Source organism: Lissotriton vulgaris, chromosome 11 (genome assembly GCF_964263255.1).
Source record: "Lissotriton vulgaris chromosome 11, aLisVul1.2, whole genome shotgun sequence".
In the NCBI taxonomy this organism is placed as follows: domain Eukaryota; kingdom Metazoa; phylum Chordata; class Amphibia; order Caudata; family Salamandridae; genus Lissotriton; species Lissotriton vulgaris.
Window position 1 is genome coordinate 1,096,791,000 of NC_141699.1, and position 26,933 is coordinate 1,096,817,932.

Sequence of the window (26,933 nt, forward strand, 5' to 3'; positions counted from 1 at the left end):
ATGTCATGAATGATGGAATATGTGACATCATCAGCAGTGGATTGCGGGTGCGCGATATATAGTTAGCGCTTATAACTATATATGGAATTTCAATGGTTTTATGCGAGTAAAAAAAGGTTTTGTAAATGCAAATCCCTAACTATATATGGCCTAAAACCAATGGTTTTTTCATTGATATATATATATATATATATATATATATATCTATCTATCCTACTGGCAATAGCCAGTAGGATATATATAGTTAGGATTTTTTCTCTATGGAACTTTTGAAAATTCAATGTCTAATAACTTTGGCGTTTGTTGACGGAATTGGCTGAAATTTTCAGGAAAATGGCACATTTTGTTTCTGAGCAGCCCCTGAAAATTTGGGGGGGGTCGTCAAGGGGGGGCCGAGAAAAAAGGGGGGTCCCAAAACGCGTTTTTCCCATTCATTTTTCCATAGGGCGGTTGGCCTCACTTTTAGCTCGAACGGCTGAATGGATTGCACGAAACTTGGCAAAATTGTAGGGACTGTTAGCCCGATGTGCCTTTGCTAGGTCTCAATATATGTGCTTCAGTGGATTTTGAGAAATTAACGTTTAAAATAAGATATATATCTGTAACAGCGCTCCGGGCAGCGCTCCGGTTCGCGTACTTTTCGCGTAACGGAACTTTGCGATGCGAAGCTGATTGGCTCTCCGGTGTCTGTCAACATTCTAAACAGTCCGGAGCGGCCGCCATCTTGTCTCTCGGTAGGATCGAGAGACAAGAGGAGGCCAAAACAAAGGGGGAAATGAAGGAAAGAGGGCAAGGTAGACCCCTTCTGACCCCCTAGGATTGATGAGGGGGATATTATAAAGCCACGCGGGGCCAAAAAAAAAATAAAAAATCCGATTTTTTCGCCGTAGAGACGCGTCTTGGTACGCGAACCGGGCAGCTAACCGGGAAGCTAACCGGCAGTGTAACGGGAGTCTGAGGAGAAGCTGATTGGCTGTTATCATTGTAAACAGTCTGGAGCGGCCGCCATCTTGTCTCTCTGTGGGATCGAGAGACAAGAGGTGGAAAAAAAAAGGTGTAAATGAATGAAAGGGGTAAGGCAGACCCCTCCTGAACCCCTAGGATTGATGAGGGGGCTATTAAAGTTCCCTGCGGGGCAAAAGAAAAAAAAATTGCGATTTTTCGCGGTAAAGTTGCTTCCTGGTACGTTAACCGGGCAGCTAACTGGCAGCGTAATGGGAGTCCGACATATTGTGTTTTTTGAACGTTTGTGATATGTGCACGTGTGGATTTTGTCTAATTAAGGTTAAAAAAAATATATATATCTTTAAGCGTGTTCTGGCGCGCTTACGTTTTGGGTTTGGTTTGCGCTGCAGAGACGATACGTCACGGTTATGCGATGCATCATGAGGCGTCTCACGGGCTACGTGATACGTCACTTAATAAAGAATATATTTTACAGCTATAGATATTAGCTTTTAAAAAACCAATGAAATTCACAGAAAAAACCATAGGTTATAGACCATATATAGTTAGGAATTTGCATTTACAAAACCTTAAATTCAATGAAAAAACCATAGGTTATAGACCATATATAGTTAGGGATTAGCATTTAAAAAACCTTATTTTATTTGCACAAAACCATTGAAATTCCATATATAGTTAGTTGCACTAACTATATATCGCGGACCCGCAATCCACTGCTAATGATGTCACATATTACATCATTCATGACATGGTCAGTGACATCACTGATGACATCACTGATGACATCTCAAATGACATCACTGATGACATCACTGACATCTCATTTGACATTACTGATTACATCACTGATGATATCATTTATGTGATAATACATCTTCAGACTCTAATATAACCTTAGATACACTCAGTGTAAACAGGCACTCACAGACTGTCGCACATCCATGGAGTTACTCACACACCTAGTCAGTCATGCAAAGAATCAATCACATCTCCATTTCGTCAACTATACAGTTATACACACCTTACTTATTCAAACATATACTAACACATATTTACTGTCTTATACAATCATTGATACAAGTTCACAATGATTCATACAGCCACTCTCACATTCACTGGCTCTTATGTTCGGTTATTTATATATGTCAACTCTCACATGGAGTGTGTTTTACATATGTACTTACTTTGACATGTAGCACTGAGATATCCATTCACTCACCAATATACTCATGCACACAGTCAACTGTCCATACAGCTGTTTCTACATGCACTTTTGAACCCATACACCTAGGGAATCAACTGCTCACACATCTATGCACAGAGTTATACACCTCCCAGCCACCCACACACATACTCAGTCTCCCATACAAATACTTGGGCAACCATTCAATAACCCATATAGTTTTTGATATAGCTACTGATTTAAACATGCAGCAGTTTACAGAACAACATAAATAATGATTGCCAAATTAAGACACTTTAATCACTAACCCATGCACTCATTGAGACACATTTAATCATTCTCTCATACAGTCAGTCATGCACCTACTAAATCCTTCATCCAGACACTTATACATCCACTCATTCTTCAATATGTAAGACATATTTTAACTTTACAGAAACATACAGTCACTGGGTGATGTCATCAGTGATGTCATCAGTGATGTCATCAGTGATGTCATCAGTGATGTCATCAGTGATGTCATCAGTGATGTCATTTGAGATGTCATCAGTGATGTCATCAGTGATGTCACTGACCATGTCATGAATGATGTAATATGTGACATTATTAGCAGTGGATTGCGGGTCCGCGATATATAGTTAGTGCAACTAACTATATATGGAATTTCAATGGTTTTGTGCAAATAAAATCAGGTTTTTTAAATGCTAATCCCTAACTATATATGGTCTATAACCTATGGTTTTTTCATTGATATATATATATATATATATATATATATATATATATATATATATATATATATTCACTGAAAAAACCAGAGGTTTCACATCCGTTATAGTTAGGAATTAACATTTAAAAAACCTATTAAATTCACTGAAATTAGGTGGAAATTTATTGACATGAAACCAATGAAATTCCCACGTTATAGTTAGTTGGACTCACTATAACTTGCGCGTGTAATGCACTGCTGAGGACATCACATATTACATCACTCACGACATGGTCAGTGACATCACTCATGACATCACTGATGACACCATCCTTGTGACAGACCTCCTTTCACTGTAAAGTAACCGTTGAAACACAATCAAAAATATGTGATGTCCTCAGCAGTGCATTACACGCGCAAGTTATAGTGAGTCCAACTAACTATAACGTGGGATTTTCATTGGTTTTATGTCAGTAAAATTTCCACCCAATTATAACTGGTGTGAAACCTATGGTTTTTTTCAGTGAATTTAATAGGTTTTTTAAATGTTAATTCCGAACTATAACTGATGTGAAACCTATGGTTTTTTCAATGAATTTCATATGTTTTTTAAATGCTAATTCCTAACTATAAATCTCAGTTTATAAGTAAGACTGTTAGCGCACGAGTTGTTCTCAGTGGACTAATGCGTCCATTGCAGGGGCCTGTGTTCGACCTCATGGTCACAGGTTCGAATCCCGGGGGTTCACTCAGCCTTTCATCCAACTGAGGTCGATAAAATGAGTACCATTGAGTTGGGTAACAAAAAAACATCTGTTATTCAGCGCCAAGATACCCAAGGGTGAACGTGCGCTTTACAAATACACATGTTATGTTATGTTATGTTCTGTCATTGGGCTATATTTGGACTACATCTGTTATGTTATGTTATGTTATGCGTTTTTATTAGGCGCACAGATGCTCCAGCCAAGGAGCGTCCTGGCGCCCGACAAGGCAGCTGCACAATACAACGAAACAATAAATCAGACAAATTTAAAAACTAAGGGAATAAAAAGGTTTTCACCGCACGGCGGAAGGAGAACAGATCCCTCAGGGCACGGATCGCCGGGGGCAGGGAGTTCCAAAGCACCGCCGCCCGTACTTGAAAGGAGCGCCCACCGGCCCTACTCCGCTTAAAGCGTGGGACCACAGCCAGTTCTAAGTCAGCCGATCTTAAAGCCCGGGCTGGAATGTAATGGGCCAGAAGAGCAGCAAGGATCATAGCTGGGGACCCCTTCAGAATCTTATAGGCGACACAAAGGACCTTAAACTGAATCCGTTGGGCCACCGGGAGCCAATGCAATGAGCGCAAAGTGCTGAAGGTGGGGCACGATCTAGGTAGGCCTACCACCGATCTTGCTGCGCCATTCTGGATCCGTTGTAAACGCCCAATCTCTGCCTGGTTCAGGCCGACCAATAGGGAGCTCGCATAATCCAGCCTAGAGATGACAGTGGCTTGGATCATAAGTTGCCTAGTGGGGGCATCAAAAAACTTGAGCACTGGACGGAGCCCGCGCAGGATACCAAAGCAACAAGCCGCCATACGTTTGGTATGACAAGCAAACGTAAGGGAAGGGTCCAGCCAGACCCCGAGGTTCTTAAGCTCGGCAACTGGGATGGGAACAGGACCCAAATCCCCTGGCCACCATCTCTCTCCCCAAAGTTCCGGTTGTTTGCCAAAAATCATGACCTCGGTCTTACTAGCGTTCAGCTGGAGACAGTTGGACGTCATCCAGCCGGCGACCGCCCGCAGTCCTTGTTGGAACCTGGGGGCATCGACTTCGGCATCCCCGCTGATCGTAACCGCTAGCTGGGTGTCATCGGCGTATGACACCATTGTCATACCCCATTGCCTGACAACCTCAGCTAGTGGCCTTACGTATAGATTGAACAACGTAGGACTCAGCGAGGAGCCTTGGGGGACCCCCAGGCCCAGCGGATGGAATCTGTCTGATATTTTGGCTACATTTTTTTTTGTCTCTGGTGGACATCTTTGGGCTATATTGGGCTACATTTGGGCTCTAACATATATGTAGCCCAATATATATTTTTTCAAAGTTAACTTTCGTTAAAACCACGTGAGCATATATCTTGAGACATAGCAAAGGCACATCGGGCTACCAGTCCCTACAATTTTGCCTATTTAAAAAAAAAAATATATATATATATATATATATATATATATTTTTTTTTTTGCCTTGGTGCGCTCCTGGTGGGCGCCCCGGGGAGCGCCCCAGAAAGCGTAATTATAGGAAGCGCCCCGGGGCGCGCACCGGGGAGCGTCCTGTAAGCGCCATTATCGCAAACTAAAACATGATCGTGACGTATCGCGTAGCCGCGTCTGCGTGAAACGCATGGCGTAAGCGCACCCGGAAGCACTTGTGCGAATACGATCGCGCAACGTAAACTTCTGACACGCTTACGCTACGTGACCCGGAGCGCGCCCCGGGGCGCATAGCGTAAGCGCGTCGGGTCATGTGACCTGAAAATAACTCTTTTCATTGGTTCATAACAGTTTTGGTTTCATAATGAAGCCCCTGGTCATGTGACCTGAAAATAACACTTTTCATTGGATCTAACTTTTTTTTTTCATTCTGATGAAAGACCCCACCTTTTTCCTTTCTTCTGACTGTCCTTTGACTGAGGAAGACCTGCTTGTACCTCTCTGTACAATTTTCATCTTTATAATGGCTTCAGTAGCAGCAGCAGCTGGTGCATCTGCACCACCACCACCACCACCACCACCACCACCAAAAGGACCACCACAAGTTTTTTCATTGGTGGTCAAGAAGAGGAGGAAGAGGAGGAGGAGGAGGAGGAAGAAGGGACGAGAACATTTCTCCAAGAACACAATACCCCATACCAGCCCAGACCACACATTATTTGGGAGTTTTTTTCTCTTCCACAGAGGAAGAAAAAGGTAAATGCAGCCAAGGTGACTTGCCTGATCTGTGGCATGGAACTTTCCAGAGGGAACCCTCTTAAAAAATATTCCTTTGGAAATCACACAATGATCCGCCACATGCAGCGCAAGCATCCTATAAACTATTCTGCTGCAGAGATGAAGGAACTGGCCAGTAACCCTTCCCCATCAACAAGAACCAGCTCAAAAAGAAAGCAACGCACTCCGTCAACACCAGAAGAAAGTGAAACGATGCGTTGCGTTCAGCCCCGATTTGCAGATTTCAGAATCACATGCAAATATTGTGGGAAGACCATCTCCTACGGAGAACAGAGTGTAAAGCTCATCGTCCTTGCTGGGGACAACCACAAATGCCCCAATAGACACTAATTATTTCTTTTCTTTTTTTTTCGCTCCAGTTGAGCCATTTTCAATTCCCTGTTTTTTCGTTTCTCCCCATGAAAAATACAAAAAAAATATAAAAGTGTTCAGAAAAGCCAAAAAAAGTACAAAATGTTCAAAAAATATATAAAACAACAAAAAGAAGAAAAAAAACAGTTCTTTTTAGAATTACCTCCAATTTCTAAAAAAAAAAGGCTACATTTTTTAAAAATGCTATTATTCATTTTTCCCCATGGTACGCTCCCCGGTCCGCTCCCCGGTGCGCGTACCGCGCGCTCCCCCTGCGCAAATCAAAAAAATAAAAATTGGGGGGCCCCCCGCAAGGCCCTTTTATGGCCCAAACATCAAACCTAGGGGGTCAGGGGCGTCTATCCTTGCCCCCTTATGGTCATTTCCCCCTTAGATTTTTCTACCTCTTATCTCTCGATATTCCCATGACAGAAAATGGCGGCCGCTCCGGACTGTTTCGAATGTTTACAGACACCCGAGAGCCAATCAGCTTTCCGTGCGCACCTCGCGTGTCGCGACCGGTGCGCTTCCCGGTGCGCGTACCGGGGCGCTGCCATAGATATAGATATTTTTTTTAACCGAAATTACTCAAAATCCACTGGAGCACATATCTTGAGACATAGCAAAGGCACATCGGGCTACCAGTCCCTACAATTTTGCCAAGTTTGGTGGAAATCCATTCAGCCGTTCGGGCTAAAAGTGAAATCGACCGCCCTATGGAAATTAACATGGGGAAAACACGTTTTGGGACCCCCCTTTTATCTCGGCCCCCGCTTGACGCATCCCCCCCAAACTTTCAGGGAAGGACCGGAACGCTGCGAGGCCATTTTGAGGAAATTTTCAGGCAGATTCGTCAACCGGCGCCAAAGTTATTCCAAATAGAATTTTGAGATTTAACATTGAAAAAAATCCTAACTATAACTACCTACTGGCGACCGCCAGTAGGTAATATATATATATATATATATATATATTTTTTTTTTTTGCAGCTTTACATAGCGCAAACTCGACACAAAGGTAGTGGAGCACTTTACAAGATCACAAGTTACGTTACACAAGGTCGAATTTATTTATTTATATTTTGGCATGGGGAGATTAAATGAGTTGCCCAAAGTCACAGGATGTTGAGGCGAGGCGCGAACACAGTTCCAAAGTCAACAGCTCAGCGGCATCCTGTCTAGATATAAGTATTTCTGCCTTTGTGTATTGCACGAGGGAGGAGTGGGAAGGTCAGGATTTTGACAGGCATGAAGAAGTGGCCTGACCAACTCAATTGATGAGGGTCAGAGATTTTGATGTGTTAATTTAAAACAGTTTTTGCCTGTATGGAAAGTGAAATGTTTTAATCGCTTAAGAATGAAGGTAGCTCATTTTTCTGTTCTGTTGAGTTTGGGGATGTTGCACACTTGTGATTGTCTAGCCCCATTGCGCTGTAGGTTTCTGTGAGTGCACGTCCTTTTTTTTGAGCTCAGATATGGGAGTTTCATTGGAGATCCCACTCCCAGCGTCCAGGTGAGCAGCTTCAATGGGATCCAGGAGATGCATCACTGGGATGAGAGGATTCCTCTCTGGATGGCTCAGCCATTTTGATCTTTGTTTGAGGTCTAGCTCTGGAGATCATGGTCGTACATGTGTGTTGCGGGACCTGTGACCAGAGTATTTGAGTGTGTGGCATGCGTTGGGTGTAATGAGCGTGGAGGAATCTAAGGAGAATTGAGGTTTGGGGTACTTTTGGTGCTCTTTGTGAATAGGTGAATCATTTGAGAGTTAAGTGGGGGGAAGTAGACAAGACCTTGCTAAGAAAATGCTTCTGGGAGAAGCAGATCCGTTTCGTTTACATGCTTAATATTAGTATCACCTGATGTGCATGGCCGATTTAGCTCTCCATTTTTGGAAGTGGGTAGATGATTTGTGCTCTGATCAGAAGCAAGTGTAAATGTGAATCGCGCCTGCAGGTGGTTGAGCCCTGTTGTCATTGCGCGTGCTATGGTTTAGGTCCGACTGGACCGGAAGGTTGGTTGATCAGAGTAGGATGTATCTGGAGGTGGTGCCTACGGAATGTGTTGGTTGCTTGATTAGACCTTGATAAGATTTTGGTCTGCTGCCGCGCAGGAGTAATTGTGCTCAAGGGCATGTGCCAGGCTACCTTCATTTATGCTGGCATCTGCTGTCTGGTTCCAGTCCCTGATTGGTGTGTGGTGAATAATGTGGATATTGCAGCAAAGTGGAGATGTGCGAGCTGGCTGTGTCGGTAGAGTGTGTGGGCATGGTCTCTGTGTTACTGTCTCTAGTCAGAGTGGTACTTATGGTGTCTATGTGGGAGAAGTGGAGTAGGCAGGGGGATGCACTATGTTGGATCTCTGAGGAGTGGAAGCATTTCTTGTAGTCTAACCTGGAGCTCTTTGTTTTAGGTTTTATGGCCATAATATCATGTGCAAGACCTGTAGATGATTGATCCCAGGAGGCAGCTTCAGTCTGAGGCCACTGCAGTCTGCGGTCCTTAGATATCACTTAGTGCAGAGGGCAAATGTTTGTATGCCGCAGCGTTGGGTGTCACGAATGTGCATCAATATCACCTCACATTTGATTGACAACACCTACAGGTGCACAATCACCCCCATTTTAAAAAAGATATTGTATTATTTGCATGTAAACAAACCAAAAAGGATCACAAGAGCAAATATGCAATACAGGAACATTAATTTGCATCCGTGCTGCAGGCCACATAGAATAAAGGTGAACAAGCAATTATGCATAAATTAGTAGGGGGCAGCAGTATAGCCAAAGTACCCGGTGCTTGGCCACGGGAGGAAATTAACTGCTCAGGTCCATGACCACCCGCAATCTATACAGTCATCCTTCTATACATTCCGCCTCAGTCAGGTGCATCACACTCGAAGCTCTTTAAGAGCTGGTCTGCATGGCAGTGGCCAGTCCTTGCAAGTCCGAGGATGGAGGAGATGTCCGAGACAGACAGAGGTTCCTGCTGGACAATCTGCCCATCTAGGCCAAGTCACTAGTATATCACCCCCCTCAGGCACTATCAGGATCTGGCGTACCCCTCCACACTTTTTCCTCTGTATTGCCTCCCTCTCACAGGCTGCCAATGTCACCAACTCCAGTCCCTTACCTATACACGTCAGGGACTCGGGACGATATGAAACTCTAGGTCAGCTGCCATCGAGCAAGAGGGCCAAATCTATGAATCTGTCACCTTACGAGCCACACTACGGGTATGGAGACCCAGTAGGCACAACTGAGTTAGCTCAAAGTTTCACTGAGTGCCACGGCAGGTGACCTGGAACAGCGGTGGACCAACAAGATGGCAATGACGGGCAAGACTAGACCATGTGCAAGAAGTTTGCACCTTCCACTAGACAACAGGGCACTTCAATGTCATACCTGGGAACATACCATGAAGGTGCCAGGGAGTAAGATATGCCCTGTGAATGTAATTGAACTGGTAAGCTTGTAGCGGGCATTCCTGGATACTTTGGGGGCGAGTTCTGGCACCGCCTTCAAGCTTGGTCAGTCAGTGGCATCCCCTAGTCCTCCTCCCAATGCTGCCTGACACATAGATCCACTTGTGCTCCCTTCAACAGTGCTCCATAGAGCAAGCTGACCACCTTCATCCGGCATGTTACAAGAAAAATTTAACTTGGGCAGTTGTGCTCTGGCAGTTCCTCGATGCCATGACCCCATCACTCACGCTCCCCGTGCTGCAGTGATCTGTGGAGCTAAAAATGTTCTACTGGAAGGTCATATGTCTCCCGTGGTTCTGCGAAGAGACTGAACTCCAACCACAAATAAATTGTCCAAGATAGTGACCCCCAGTTCCATCCAACGGTGGAGTCACAACTAACCCACCAATAGTCCCAAGCATCGGGTAACCAGTAACATCTATTCGGATAAAAAAGGGTAATTTACTAATTTAGTGCATGTTCATTACAAAGCCGTAACCGAAACAAAGCATGCCGTTCAAAATAGTATGTTCACTTTACAGACCAGAGATTCCAGTCTAGGTTTCAGCAAGATACTTAACAAGAGATGCCTAGAATATAGGCTACTCTCACGTCAGTCCATCCCCTAGGGCAGCCGTCATGTGGGTAACCCACTGTAATTGTGCCGCTAAGTAGTAAAGTTCAAAATCTGGCTCGACAAGTCCACTCTCCTCCACCGGCAAATGCAGCGTCCGCAGCGGTACAAGACACCGTGAGGGTCCCTAATACGTCAGCCTGATACTGTCCAATTCACGGAAGAAAGCTGTAGTGAAGACGGGGCAATACTACCATCTCAGATTGCTACCCTGCCACCCACCGACTATGGAAGGAAGGTCCAAAAAGCCACTTCGCATCTCAAGGCGGCTATAGCACCGCACCGATTACTCTCATAGAGCAGTTCTACAGTATAATAAATGGCCATATCCAAACCGCAAATGGACACCGCCTCCCACTGTAGGGTCGAGGCTGTCCGTGTGGACCTGTTCCCCTCGTGACATTCTCGGAGAGGGTAGACACGGGATTTACTCCAGTTCACCTCTAACCCAGAGAAGCGACCAAACTCCGTCAATGCATTCACTGCTCCTCTCAGGTCTCACTCCCGGCCCCTCATTTATAGGAGCATGTCATGTGCGTACAAGATAAAAGATAATCTGTAGAAAGGGATGAGCCTCCATAATGACCCCCCCCCCCCTCCCATCGAATCGTCCGACCGAATTTTTCCCGACCCAGGGCAAACAATGGTGATAGTGGCCATTCTTGTCTATTGCCCCCCCGCAGTGCACATAGCTCTGCAATCACCAAACCCGTGCAAACCTGAGCCGCGGGCCTCTGTAGAGGAGTTTTGTCCACTTAATGGAAGGCTATTCCCAACCCATGCCAAGTAAAGTGGCATATAGGAACTCCCACCGGAGCGAGTCGAATGCTTTCCTGATATTTATGGACATGACTAGGGAGTCACTCCTGCTGATCCAGGGCGATCGCAACTAGCATAATTTAGACATGGTGCTATGAATAGAGATAAAGCTGGTTCGATCAGGATGGACCAGAGCGCACATATGCGGTAGTAATCGGTTCACGAGGTTTTTACTCAGAATCTTGTAGTACGCATGGAAAAGGGATGTCAAGAGTCCATGAGAAGTGGGTCTTTGTCTTTATTAGGCAATGATACAATTGTGGGCTTGCCCTGTTGCCCCATGAGGGAAGGAGCACACCCTGTGCCCGGGAATCATTAAACCGCGTCACCAATCTAGGAACAAGGTGTGAAGCATACATCGCATAAATTCTATGGAGAGGCGATCGAGCCCAGATACTTCATCTCTTTAATCGTGCCCGAACTTCCTGATCAGTGAGTTCAACGCCCAATTACGCCACCACTCCCGAGTCCTAGGCTACTGGTGAGGAGTCAGCGACAAAGTTAAGCATAGCCACCTCCTTCCCCCCCCCCCCTCTTGTTCCAGCAGAGTACAAGTCCCTATAATAATGGAGAAATGCTGTATTAATCCATCCTGTATAAATACATCCCCTTCTGCTGAGGCATCCTTCCCCTGGAGTATGGTATACCCTCTCACTTTGCTCTGTAAAAGCCAAGCAGGCATTTTGCCCGACGTGTCTCTCTCGACTTGGGTCCTAGTCATGTATGATTTATAATCAAAGTGCCGCTGTCAGTCTACAAGGGCAAATCGTTTCTCTCGTTCTTTCAGGATGCATTTCCTACCCACCATAGTCCTATCTAGATCCAGGGAAGACCATCAAGGAGAGTCTCCTGTCGCTGGGTGGCGAAGTGCAGCTGAGCACAGACCCTCGTCTTGCTAGAGGTACAAAATCCCGGAACCACAACCACCTTCATGGCCTTCCACTCCTCCCTCTGTGAAGAAACCGACTCCTGCATTATCAGGCCAAAAGCTAGTTTCCCTTTAGCCTAGAGAGGACCGGAGTCCTGATTCTGGAGCACTGTAGGATCGAAGCACAGGGGGGACCCTCAGCCTGTATGGGCACCATGTGAAACATAGAAATCGGGAGTGGTAGGAATATGTCTTCGCCTGGTAGTCCACAAAAACAATCTTACCATATGATGCCCCACAACAGTAGATCCAAAGCATGTAGGCTGGAAAAAAAAAGTACTTTTCTCGGGCATCTGGGTTCCTTGCTCTCAACAGTCGATGTTCTACTGGGTAGCCCACAAGCGGGCAGACTCTGCCAGTTTATGCACCGGTGCTGTACATAGAAGGGGGGGGGGGGGGGGGAAGTCTCCCACCACTATCCTCAGATAGGGGGATATTAATGGAAATAAAAAGGCCAGTTGATCCACATTTGGGGCATAAATATTCAAGAGGGCAACATCTCTGCCATTGAATCAACCAAACACTAACACACACCAACCGCGGGGTCTGTTATTGCTTGGTGTAACTGAAAAGGGCACCCTGGCCGGGTATAATCAAGGGCATTTCGTGCAGAGGCAGAGTATGCGAAGCATTGGCCAGAAAGCAGGCGCGGGAAGTCTCGAGAGACAATTTCAACAGGGCCGAGGCTGCCACTGCTGTTGGCACACGGGTGCCAGTCCTAGGTATGGATTGGGCTTCACGTTCCTTGACTTTTGGTGGGCTATGACGGGCAGTGGTACGCAAGTAAAGCAAGTAGTTCTACGTTGCCAGCCAGGTTCGATGGAAAGGGCATTTTGTCGGTTTGGTCCTGCACAGCTGTGCGGTCTGGGCTCATTCCACAGAATGTGCATCTTTGGGAAGTACAATTTATCTCTATATTTAAAAGCGATGAATCTGCCCTTAGAAGTATATATTGAAAAAACACGTTACATCCCCGTGATAATCTTCTTTCTTGTGGATACTCTAACCGCAGATTCCTCGCTGCCCTACCCTCACGCGTTCTGTGGAATGGGCTCTGTGCCATCTAGTAAGGCCCCAAATTAGAGACATGGACACTGGTACCTCAAAAATGGGGGGGACGGGAGCACTTTGCCAGGGCCGGTTGTGGTTCCCAGTCCGGCCCTGATGCTGATAACAGTGCTTTGTTTTCAGTGTGAAAAAATGAGCAGCAGCACTCCGCTCTGCGATGGGCCATCACGAACATCTTTTGCCATTTATATCCTGGCTGGGAGAAGGTGTCCAAAGGGAAGGGGCTCCAAATATTCCTCAAAACCCCACCCCCATTTCTAATAATCACTCTGTGTGTACCTGTACACGTTAGCACAGAATAGCATGTTTGCTAACCATGTATTTGACAGCAGATTTAAAAAGGTAACAGAACTTAACTGCATTGTTTAAATAAGTCTAGATTTGGTTAAACATGGCCAGTTTAATAGAATAATTGTGAAAATCTTTGAGGGTGGGGTCCGTTTTTAGGGCTCGCCTGTTGTGCGCAGCACAGCTGGCAAGCTCTATAGGGGCTTATCCAGTCTTTAACCACACCACCACTGGCTGGCGATTCCTTGCAGTGCATGAAGCGCGTGCACAATGCCACCAGCCGCCTGCCTGCCTGCCTCGCATTCCCACATCAAAGGCAGCCCTCCCAGCGCATTTGTCACCCCCTAATTATTCACGGCCTGCCGGCCGTACTTTCAGTTTAGTCTCCTTTTAACTTGCTCGCATTTCCCTCCTCCCCCTTCTGGGTCCTTATCTCCTCGAATTCCCCCCTCCCTTCTCGCCCAGCCCTTTGATGCTCTGCTGTAGACCCTGCCTCTAAACCTGTCGTCCCATCTTTCACCCTCTCGCTTCCCCCTTTCCTCTCCATTGACGATCTCCCTCATGTGTGAGTGCTACCTGAGCTTGTGGCCTGTACCCGTCATATCTCTCTCCCTACCATACACTGTTTATTTCTTCCTGTATGCAGCAAACTCGTGACACACACGGACCCTGGTTGGAGCGGGATCCAAGCTCAGTCAAGCTCAGATGGGCGCGGGCCTCCAACCATTCCAAACACCATGCACGGTGCAGTGTGCCACCAGCTTTGGCAAGTGCGTCAGCGCCCCACTTAGGGACAGTAAGCGCTATATAGAGGTTGCAATTGGTGGCAGGCTTTGTGTCAATTATGCCCCATATTTGAAGACTTTCCTCTTACAGACCATTACAGAGTGAGCATTTAAATAGTTCAACTGCTAGTATTGAAAGCTTGGCAGCTAAATTCATATAACCGAGGTCCTTTGTAGAAAAAATTGTAACCAAATTGCTTTATCTCCTACTGCCTCGCATTTCTTATATACCAAAGCAGATAGCACTGAGCAAGCACTGGCAAAGCTGTGCAGTGGTTAAATATATTGTTTAAATTTTGTTTTATTGTAAGCAACTATATATTCTACGGACGCGCGACGGAGACGGAATAACAAAAAAAAACAGTTTCTGCGACGAATGGTAAACAGTTCGCCAACGAGCCCCTCGCCCCCCCCCACTCTCCCCCTCCCCCATCTCCCCCCCCCCAAACCAGCAGCCACGCGCTCTCATTAACTGCAGGCCTAATGAACAGGGCCTGGATTTAAAGCATGAGCGCAGATAATTCACGCGCCGCTAATTAGCGCCTAGCCCTGATTACAGGAGCTAGCCGAGGCCCAAACAAAGACGCGCGGATTCATAAAGCATAAGCCGCGGCGCCCCCCAACACTGCCGTTTCCACTTATCTTGAGCACTCACCCCTCAAACAGAGTCAGCGCGGTACAAAAATCATAATTACAACCAGTGCGTTGGAACTAAAAGGATTAAAATTTAATGCATCAGGAAAACAAACACCAAGCTATTTTTTAGTGACTCGACATCATTGTCCTACCATCTCAATTAGTCCATCTCTTCATCCCCCACTTTACTTGTCTGTTAGTCGCTCCCCCTCCTTATTATGAACCCCCTCATTCTTCACCAATCACTCGCTATACATTTGCTAATGCTCCCCATTGGGGCTTTTACTCCTCACTAACAGTCCCTCCCCTCACCTTTGTTTCCCGATCCTGTCCGCTTTCCCAGACTCACCCACTGTTTCCCAAACCTCAATTCCGAACTACTCCATAATCATTGTTTACCTACATTTTTCCCATCTCCCACAACCCTCTTCTGTTACTGCCTTCTGCTTATTGCTATTTAAGCGTGTCTTTTCTCCACCGCTCACCCTTCCCTTATAATCCCGATGCCTTCCTTTGCCCGCAATATTACCTCTCCTCACTGGCACTGATTGCAAGGGACACAATTTCAAACTGGGTGGAATTTCTCTTTCCCACGCCTACTACTTCCCTTGCTACTGACATCTTTCAATCCCTTTATTCCTCTTTTCCAATCCCGCCGATGACTTTTTTCCTTTTCTACCTCCCACCACTCTAACCACTCTCCCCCTCACTCATTCCATTGACATTGTTCCTACCTTTTGCCCCCCTTTTCACCACCTTGCTATTACCCCCATCACGCGTGTCTCTGCAGTGTGGGTGTGTGTGTGTGCGTGCGTGTCTGAAACAGTTTATCTCAGTGTACACTGGCATGCGAGGACGTGTTTGTATGTGACGACGTGATTGTATGCGAGTATATCTGAATAGTGTTGAAAACCCATCCCTGCATGTGTGCATTGGAAGTGTGTGTGTGTGTGTCTGGTGTGTATGCATTCAAAGATCGTCGTGTGTGTATATTCTATGTAATGTGTAAGTGTGTGTTAACCGATGTTGGTGTATGCATTCAAGAATCCATCTGTATGTGTTTTTGTGTATGATGATGATCTTTTTGCGGTGGTGTTATCTGCATTCAAAGACGGAGTTGGGTGTTTTTCATTTTAATGTATCTTTTGTTTTGTGTGTATCATGCCTGTGTGTAGCATAGACGACGATTTATCTGTTCAATAATGTTATCTCGCCTATATTTATATAGTAGCATGCATCTGAATTTGTGGTCTGTCTTGACTGTCCATTTCTCCAATGCTTTTGCATATTGTGTTGACCGGAGTTGATTTTGTGCAATTTGCTGTGTCTAATGCAGTGTGTATTTTATCAGGTACTTTTATCTGGGGCTATGGGAGAAACTGAAAGCCATTAGTCGTCCATTGTGTGAGGTGATTTCGGGGTTGCAACCTGCAAAGGCGGAATAGTACAACACTCAGCGACCCTGCAATTATTCTTACCGCTTGAAAAATATTGTTACTGAAACTATAGGCATCATTTAGATTTAACCGAGCTGGAACCTCGTTAGGAGTGAAGGAAACACCAGGCTTGCATTGTTGGAGCCTCTGCTGGCTCTGCCTGCATAAACATCATACCTGGTGGCCTATCAGCCACTGAGCCGCCATGCCACTGTGGTCACCTCTCCCTACTTCCTACCAGCTCTACATTTCCATGGCTTGTTGTACATTGAAGGAATGGCCGTCCAGGGCAGAGTAATCAAGTGAGGACTGAATGCATTGGGGTTTTTTTTAATTTCAAGAAACAAACTCATACTTTGGGAGCTTGTTTCTTGAAAACATAATTTTTTGAGTTCATGCATCAAACATGACTGTTGCTCTGCAATCATCTGTGCCTTCAGTGGTACCACTGAAGGCACACGGGTCCTCCACCATAGGAGCGGAGGCCAAACGCACCAATGACTGAAGATGGCATCTGCCAACACCTGCTGAAAGGGGGTGCGCACTCCGAGCAAAGGTATCACTTCATCGCCACTGTTTGCAGCAAATGGACACTTTTAAAAAAAATCCAACCCTGCTCTCTAGAGATGTGGCCTAACGACCAGAGCTGCCATCTAAGTCACGTAAATACAAAACATGTTGCATTCCAAATGCTATAGGTGTCACATTCGCGAAAGTTATAACTATTGACATTGTAAATGACAAAGCCATCAATTTAGCAATTTTAAAAACCAACAAATAAATAAAATATGTCATTTACAAGACCAATAACTCCAACTTTTCTAATGCGAGACCTATTGCATTTCCAATGCTTGTTTTTTTGTTTTTTTTTACTGGATTGCGTAGTATTAAAACATTTGAAGTCCGCGGCCTCAGACGGTGAGCGGTGCGAGCGTAGCGTCTCGCATTAGGGCTCATCCCTGATGAGTGACGCCCTGAGTGTCCCCGGACGATGAAAGGAAGCCTGTGTGAAGTGCCTAGGATCACACAGCTAGGTCGCAAGCATCAGCGATGAGTTTCCAAAAGGAGCCTACCCGACGTTCCTAAAATAGTTTTAAATGAGTGATTATGTGCAAACTTGGTAACCTAACCCGTCTCAAGCAGCTGCTAGACCTCGGCTAAGTTTCCCCTTGCTCAGTAGAAGGCGGTGTGTGCTCTCCTGGGAGCTGCAGTGGCTGACACCTTACCACCGTGCCCTGTTGTCACCACAGCCCTGGCATTTTAAACTGACGGAAAAACAAACCGCCACACGAAGGGCACACTTCTAGCCCCTCCCTTTAGAAAGCAAGATGGCCGCCTCGCTGGGGCGGCAGACATGCCTTTCCTGTGACACTGCCACACTGATTGTGGGCTGAGCTGGATGAGAAGGCGACCTATGGAAGGGGGAATCGGTCATCCGCGTCTGCAAATCCATGTTCCTAATTATGTTTAAGGCTCCCTGGTTTCCGTTTTTACTGATTTTTACAGATAAAAACAGACAGAAAACCATGTATTGGCTTGTGTGTATTTAATGTGGATACACATGGAAATTGGGTTGCTTTTTGACTGATTCTAAATGCTCTCTGCCATGACTGCGAGGCCAATAGCTGTGTGGATTGATCGGCAAGGGGGTTAAACAAGAAAGGAGTTTTAGTAAAGAGGCTTAAACTGTAGATGTGCACAAGGTTGATACTGAAATTAGCATATTTTCATAGAAGCGCATCATTTATCTTCTGCTGGTGTTTATCACTGAAACCCGGCAGGCATGCAAGCATGAGTCATCTTTATTGATTAAATGTTAAAGTTTCAGCTTCATTTCTATTCACAAAACCCCTCCAAAATATGGCTCAATGAAGATAAAGTTAGCAGAAAAATAAATATGGATAAATACAGACTGAAATGTCAAAAAAATAAAACTGTGAGCCCTAATTATGTTTGAAATCGGTTCTCATCAATATTCCTTCACAGGGGTATTTGAAAACACTGCTGGATGAGTGTGAAGTAGCTCCACCCCTCGCCATGCTGAATGTGGCCATTTTGTGGTGGGTCCAGTGCTTTGCTGTGATGTATCTCTGTGCCATGTGGTGCAGAAGAGCTCTCCACTCCTCTCTAGATTAAAGGGGCGTTGCCACAGGTCCCGGATCTTTTCAACATCTGTGTGTTAGACATAATACGCACCCCTGCGCAGCCTTATCGTAAGGTCAAACTCAGCGCGTTTCAACCCATACCTGACCTCTCAACTCTCATTCCCAAGTGTCCTTCTATTCCCAGCCTCTTGGGCCCCTAAACAGTGCACTTCCATATGCAAGGCCAAGTCACACAACTGGCTTAAGAAGCCCACTGTTCCATAGACTTTGCTTCACAAATTTAGTCATTTTCCACAATCGCCACCAAAGGTGGCTTTCCCCAAACCTGCGCTCACCCACTACCAGAAACCCCTCCTGGTGCCTGTGTTCTGCCCCATGGAGCCCTCCAGTGTGCCACCTCTTGGTCCTTCATTCACCCCGAGTTTAAATGTATGGCCTTGGACCCATTTCTGCAAGTAATTAACCTCGAGGCATGTGAGGGACTTTATCCTGTACTCGACTGCATTTGAACTTGTCTTTGTTGTATCCTGACCAGGGCACCCGCAGTGCTTAATAGTAGTTAGAACCAGTTATTTAACCGGCTTAGCTTAGTTATAGTTAGTATCTGCAATTAATTAAATATCTCCATTTTGCGGATTAAGAAAGTAAATGGAATCGATTGCCTAACACTTGTGATTGGTTCTGCTCCTAGGTGAATCCTGGCGCCAAGACCATCGAAGAGCGGCGGTCGAGCTTGGACGCAGAGATCGACTCCCTGACCAGTATCCTGGCTGACCTGGAAAGCAGCTCTCCGTACAAGCCCCGGAACCCGCAGGTGCGATTAACCTTTAGTAGGTCGAAAGATTGTGTCTTAGATTGTCCCTCATGTCAGTTTTCCAAGCAGCTGTATGTTTAAAGGGCGAGGTAAAGTTACCTCTAGGTGCATCCCCGACCCCTCTTTTACCATTTCAGCTACTGTATCGCTTAAGCACCTTTTGTGCCTTTTTCAGTCATGTTTTTGACAGATTACTGTCCCAGGTTCTTGTTCCATGCTATAAACCTTCTTTACTAGAGGGAAACAGCCTTTACCATGCATCACATCCACGCATCGCCTTTACAACGCAGACACTACAACAAACACGTTGTTACCTTGCGTTCCTCTACTGCGCTAGTCGTTACAACAATTTGCCTTCGGGGAACATGTTGGACTGGTGTTGGATCTTAAGTACAACACCTTCCCTACTTATACTCAGACTGGAGGTGCAAATTATACCTTTCCAAGTCCAGAGCTTCACTAAGGCAAGTTGCTGCAATTACTTATTTGCTAAAGGAATGCATGGTAACTGTGCGTTTGTTGTATTGCTCATGTTGTAAAGTCATGCATGGTTCTGTTATACAATCTTTACTAGTTATTGTCCATACCGGTCAGGTATACAAGCATTCAGGTAAGATGTCTGTACAGTCCTTTGCCCTTGGAGCGGAGAAATCTGTTTTTGGAAATGGAGAAACATATCTAAAACCATGAACAAACCATTGCCAACTGGGAGCCAGATGTGTTCCTCTCAAACACCAACCAAGCCTAACTTCCCAATGTCGTCTCCTTCTGTGACCCATCTGAAGGAAACTTACTCAGAAAGATAAACCTCTACTTCATAATTTAAAAATAAAAAACCTGAAGTGTTTTGTTGCAAAGATCTGGATGCCCTGGAGCACCCTAAGACCTTGTAATGGCCGTGACGCCAGAAGGTCCATCTATGGCGCGCCCTTTCCTTGCAAACACTGGATGTGCCAGCAGAGATGTCCATCTACCACCTGTTCATGTTTCAGCTATGGCAGTAGTTGAAACTGTCACAGTTTAGTGGGGAATGACTTGAGCTTTGTAACAGTGGTTCTCTTAAGTTGGCCATCGTCTTGCTGTCCTCGCATCATCATCAGCAGCTTAAGGAACGCTCTGCTTGGGGTCTGAATACAAATGATTTGTTATTGGGCTTTCGCCTCCTCTCTGTGGAGGCCGAGAGAACACTAACTCTTACTAATTTTTACCATATTTGGGGGGCAGTTAAATGTGGTGTACTCTTAATTTTTTTTCTTTTTGAGAGCGAAGATTATCACCGCAGGGTCAGTTGTTTTCTCAAGACCTTTTTGTTTAAAGGAGTTTCTCTGTTGGTTGTCTTCCACAGTATTGTCTGCTGCATGTTTGGCCGATAAGGTGTATTCCAAGTTGGCTTTGCAGCCCCCTGGATATGTGCAAAGTCCTTTGAACGTGCTGAGTTCAGACCCCCGGCTGTGTACAGAGCCCCTCTTTGGTATTGTGCCAATGCTGAAGGGTGTCCATTGCACCAGCGAGAAAGGCACCTCGTAATCGGTTTGCTTGGTTCATGAGGTGAAATATTAGGAAGAAGATTGTTCCTTCTTTGGAGAAGGATTGAGTTTGACAAGTGATAAGTCCTTATTTTAACTGTATGATTGCTAATTAAAGATTCCAAGTAGATCAGCCTTCCAACCCATGAGTTTGAAAGTGCAGGTGGCGCTTATCGTACCCACTAAAGAGACGTCTCTTTTCTCAGGCCTCGGCCTCCTTTTCTGTCTGTCAATCTGATTAACTTGACGGCATTCAAGCCGGGCATCACTCGATCTAAAAACTCGAACATTATTTTAGAGGGGCTTCTTTAACCCCTGAGATCAGCCCTTAGCAAAACTGCTAGCCTTTTGCAAGAGCAGCTGGAGTAGGAACCTACCTGCAGCCGCCTTTCGCTCCCCGCGTCCCTGCAGCCCAAAGCCCTCAGTTCTCATATAGGGCACAGAAGCTTGTGGGTCTGGGGGTGAGATGCTGGGGTTAATGGGTACAGAAGGTGAGAGAGTAAGAGAGCAAGGACTCTGATGATGGAACACACCAGGCCCTGTCAAGGCAGCATTAGGAGATGATGAGGATTTATAAAGCGTGCACTGTGCACCTTAAAAAGGATCCTTGGTGCTAATTGACTGAAAAGTGAAATAAATTGTGCCCTATTAAACAGCTACATTTTCAATAATTTCAGGAATTTCCGGGGATTGTTTCCAGGTCTGAGAGAAATAGTTAGCCTGGTCCAGAGCTTTGATGCCAGGACCAAAAAGGCTCTACCACCCTTAATCTTGAATTTAAAACTGGGAGTAGTGAGGAGTAAAGCTTCTCCCAATCTCTGTTGCCTCCTTGGGACTTATCGCTGTAATTTTTCTGAGATGGTAACTGGGCCCGTGTGATAGCCTGATGCAGCAAGCTATTTTCAAGAGTATTCTCGGGCTTATATGTAGCCAGTGTAACTCCATGAATGCAGTTGACTCAATCGTATTTCCTCCGACCACTTAAAACCTTAGCAGACCAATTTTGCACTTGTTGCAGTCTTGCCTGTTGGTTAGCAGAAGTCCCAGATATAAGGAATTAACAAAAGTCCAAGCACAATAAAATCAATGCCTGGACTACCGCACGGTGGGTACGCTTGGGTACTAATGAAATGGCTTTCCATAGTAATTATAGATACAGGAAGCACGACGCTGGTACCAGAGCCAGAGATATGTTTATTCATGCTCAAATCAGAGTCCAGAGTCTCTCCCAAATTTTTGCAGCGGGAACTGGTACAGGTGCAGCACCCAGATCTGTGGGCCACCAAAAAGGTGCTTTTGTCATAGAAAAAGGACCAGAACACTAAAGGTCAGTTTTATCACTGTTGAGTTTAAGTGCTTGAGCGCTCGTCCAATTTTGGAGCTCTTGCCTGCAGTTCTGCAACTTTCTGGCCAAAGTAAGTTCCTCTGCTGTTGATACTGCTCTTTGTCCATAGGACATTAATAGCAGCTCAAACTTCTCTATTAATGTTTCCAATGGTGAGAGATTGAATGATGTAGGGCTTAAAGGAGGGCCCTGTGGCAGTCTGCATGTTAGAACTTTCTGTTTGGAAGAGTAGGTTGCAATACTAAGTCTGGGTACGATTTATGGAAAGAGAACCAATCCGAAGCAGTCCTCTAACTCTCTGTGCTTATAGTCTCATGATCAGCATTGGGTGAGAGACTCTCAATGGCAGCATTATTATCCAATAGGAGCCGTGCTGCGTTGTGGCCCTTTGGCCCTTAACCAAGAAGATCTCTTACCTCATCTAGCACAGTTACATGGGCGGTCGCAGTACTATGAAAGGATCTAAACCAACCTGAGTTTTACCCGGTAACTTATTTTCAGTAAGTTTTACGCATTGGCTGTTGATTTCCTTTTCCGTTATTGTAGCTGGAACAGGCAGACAAGAGTTGTGCCTAGAGGTACAAAGCTGCTCCGGATTACCATTTTGTTTCCTTAAGATTGGAAGAATCTGAGCTTCCTTCCAGGATAGCAGACATACGGGAGTGAGAATTACTTGGTTGCATGATTCAGCCAATATCTGTGCTAGAAAATCCACTCCTAAATGGAACTGTGAAGGTGGACAAGGATCCAGTGGCGATCTAGATGTCAGTGTTGTGGCATATACGGTTTCCAAATATAACAGTTAAAAGTCCGCTAATGAGGATTCCGATGTCTATTGCATCCATTCTCCCTCTGATTTTTCACAGTCAAATTAATACCAATGTTATCAATCTTTTCCTGAAAGAAAGACGTAGACTCTTCTCATAAGGTATCCGATATCCATTTTGGAGTCAAAAAACACCTGAAAACAGATACTTTTAAAACACTTTCCTGTCGGAGTTTTTGGATGCTAAAATGTTATCTTGAAAGTCATTTTTCTTAGCAGATTCACACAGGCATTTATACCTTTTCAGATCTGATTTATGTTTGCTTTGATCATTCTGTGATCCAGTCATTCTCCAAGTCCTCGATCTCTTAGACCTGGCCGGCTCACTAGAGCACCAAGGAGCAACTGGAGCTCTGCTCCCCTTCGCTATTACCGCTGCAATAGTGTCTAGTGCCTTTGTGACCAAATTGATGAAATCTGCCATCTTTGAGGAGACTTCTCTGTGTGGACTATTGACCAAGGGCGGATTCTTTGAAGTGCTTCCTTCAAATTAAGGTTTGTTCTACCTTTTGTCAACCTAACTCTTTGACGTGAGGGCGTACGGTTAGATGAGAACGGGTCAAATGGAATTCCACAGGGGTCATACCAAACTGTTACCACAGGTGGGCTCAGACGTGGCTTCACTAATAGTAAAAGTAGGGTCAATTATATGTCTTTTTTTCATGATTAGACATGGTCATAAGTTGCTCCAAACTTAGGGCAGAAAGGTCATGTTCCAGCTTTAAGTTTTCCCACACCCTTCATCCTGTTTTATATTAAAATCTTGTAGCACACAAAAATTATTACATTTCATAGAGTTAAAGACCATTAAGTCTGCTAATCCAGATCTAAAATCACTACAGTATCCTGGAATGGAGATAAAGTAATAAAAAGGACCATGTACAGTTTTGCTGGAGCACAATCGTCAACAGGTTTCTGCTTGTATTGACTGAGGCACCTCCATGTGTTTCACTGGAACAGTTTATCTGATTATGACCCCTAAACCCCTACTCGAAACCCTTAGTCGATTTTCCTTATTATATTGTGTCCAAAAGGAAAGCAATTTCTTCCGCATGTTTATTTGGAAGCCACAATTCAGGAGCATCCCCTTAAGAGTCTTTGCAGGATTGCTATGATTCCTAAAGGGCTGGTGTCCTCTAAGATTGGTCAGTTATGCATAAGACCCCTTGAGGCTTCACTTACCCTTCAATTCTTTAATTTCAGCAATTCATTGTAGGAGTAACCAATGCAGGCGAGAAACGGGCAACATGTTTGTCGCATACGGGCACAGATGGCTTTGTATACTGCTGTGAGCTCAGATTATAAACCTGATGGAAAACTCCTGGTGCTGGCAATGCAGCAATCTCGAGTGCGCTGGACAAACAGAGCATAAACAGGAGAGTGTCACTACAGCTCAGAGGTTATTGTCCTTACAACCGCAGCACTCATGCGGAACTAGACTGGTCCTGCTGCAAAGGCCCTGGTGATTGCTGAAATCAGACTTGTACGGGACACAGTTCCACAATGGGGACCCGAAAGGAGCGCATGAAGCCCACAAAGGCGAGGTTGGGTGGCTAGTCCCAGCTGAGGAACCCACCAACCTGAGGTGCTGGAAGCCACCTTGAAACAGCGTTTGAACTGAAGTGCTTTTTCAGCATTGTGCAAGTGACACCTCCTTGGAGGTCATTCCTCGCCTATACCATTGGAGGGAAAATAAACAGATTTACGCCATTCTGCAAGGATTTCAGTCCACGAGGCAGCTGCGGTCATGATCCTAAAGTCTTTGAGTTTTGTGGTCTCTCCAATGTCTTAAAGCCAAAGTAACGAGTGTTCCTGCTGGCCATCCCACCCCTCATCGCTCAGTTTACCAGGGTCTCAGTCACATCCAGAAATGACCTTCATACCCCACTGGTGACCCGCAGTCATGGGCCCATTCTCGCTCAATCTGTGTCCTCTGCTAGCAGACACTCAAGGTTGTAAGAGCCCCACTAACCTGCTGTGAGTAGGTGGTTACTCCAGCAGGTACTACGGTCCAGGTAGTCGCTAAATGCACCTTATGCAAGAGAAGCATCTAGACTGGTATACTGGTGGCACATGGACGTCTGTCTTGTTCCAGTTATTATTTCATCATATTGTTGCTCGTCCATGATAGGAGTGCCTGAGAGATGGCCTTGCACACCTGCATCCTGCCTTCTTTGCTCCAATGGATGGATCTCTCCTGATTGGTCTGGACTACTATTGCATGCACACAGTGGATTGGTTCAAATTCTGAGGATCGGTCTGATTTGCACAGTGTCACTGGTCCTTGCATGCTTTATTGGTCATTCTCTGGAACCATAAGTTTTCTCCTGCTCTTTGGTTACGTGCCCAGGAAGCCACAGGCTTTGAGCATTTCTGGGTTCAGTTCCATTTTTAAGGATATGTCGCTAGAATTGGATTACGTGCCCAAGGTCCGACACACCCATGTATCTCTGTATTCTGGAAGTTGGCCCCGACAGCTGAGACTGACCAAGAGTTGTTTACAATGGTGAACAGATTTAGGGCACAGAAGGGTTTTTGAAGTACTGTGGTAGTGCAGGGGCTGCATGGTTTTACACATAATTATGAATTTGCCATTTTTTACACACAATCCATCTTTGCATTATTTGCAGAATTCACAAAAAATGCGATTCTAGCTCAAACGGCTCAAAAGTTACTAAATCGGAAATGCCATAGGTGGTATCTCGCGGTGGCAGACATCATGCAAAGGTGTCGCAGACACCGTGCAGTTGACCATCCATGGGTTAACCTGATCCTATTGAGGCTCAACTTTACCCAGCAAGCAAGACTAGTTAAAATGACAAACTAAGGAAATACTACTGCTAGTGATGGAACTGCGTGGTTATGACAGATAATTTTCCTCGTCTGCTTGCATAATTTAATCATCAGACTGCACAGTTTGGTCGTCTTGTGCTTCATAATTCCAGTGGCCACACTCTTGTGAGTGGTCAGTTGGAATTTAGCTTAAAGTTGCTTTACTGCTGTTACTGAGCACAGTCCTGAGGTGCTGGTGTGGTGTAGCACTAGTGCCCAGGTAGTTTCACACTAGGGTTTGCTGTGACCTCACTCTGTGGTCATTGGGTTCAGTACAGAGTTGCTTTTGTTGTTTAGCACTAGTGCCCAGGTTGTCTCACACCTCATATGAACTCACCATGTGGTCACTGAGCTCAGCCCTGAGGTGCCTCTACTCCTAGTGACCAGGTTGACTCGCACCTCATACAAGCTGACCCTGTGGTCACTCAGCTCAGGCCTGCGGTGCCTCTACTCCTAGTGCCCTGGTTGTTTCACACCTCATATGAGCTCACCCTGTGGTCACTGAGCTCAGGTCTGAGGTGCCTCTACTCCTAGTGCCCAGGTTGACTCACACCTCATATGAACTGACCTTGTGGTCACTAAGTTAAGTCCTGGGGTGCAGGTGTGGTGTGGCAGTAGTGTCCAAGTACTTTTCACACCAAGGTTTACTATGACCTCGCCCAGTGGTCACTAAGCTCAGGGCCGAGGTACATCTAATCCTAGTGCTCAGGGAGTTTCACACCAGGGTCTGCCATGACCTCACCATGCGGTCACTGAGCTCAGGCCCGAAGTACGTCCAATTCTAGTGCCCAGGATGTTTCACACCAGGGTTTGCCGTGGCCTCACCCTGTGGTCACGGAGCTCAGGCCTGAGGTGCCTCTACTCCTAGTGCCCAGGTAGTTTCACACCAGAGTTTGCCCTTTGCTGACCTTGTAGTCCAGCTTTGGACCTTCCCTTGATTCGCTTCACAAGTGCATCACTTCAGCTAGCACTGTTCACCGCTGGGGCCTGAAGTCAGTTGGGGGTCATCATTGTTTGGGAGCATGCCATGGCCGTCTCCCTGACCCTGCTGAAGCCCCCACGTGCGAGTCATAAGTTCTCACTTAGGGACACTGTGTCCCTCCCTGTGCCTAGATAGCTCTTGCATGGACCACAGTGTAATCTAGTGTGGATTACACGCTGACCTATATCTGTTGGGGGACATGCCGAAGGAGTCTCCCTGACCCTGCCGAAGCCCCCAC

The 26,933-nt window shown here is 45.7% G+C and overlaps 1 protein-coding gene across 1 annotated transcript in view; it reads left to right on the forward strand.

The window, feature by feature from the left end:
- Positions 1-26,933, forward strand: part of LPP (LIM domain containing preferred translocation partner in lipoma) — a 327,664-nt gene that overhangs the window by 92,341 nt on the left and 208,390 nt on the right. The window contains exon 3 of the mRNA XM_086944622.1: positions 19,062-19,184. Coding sequence (XP_086800748.1) covers positions 19,062-19,184 — 123 coding nt within the window. The remainder of the gene's footprint in view (positions 1-19,061; positions 19,185-26,933) is intronic.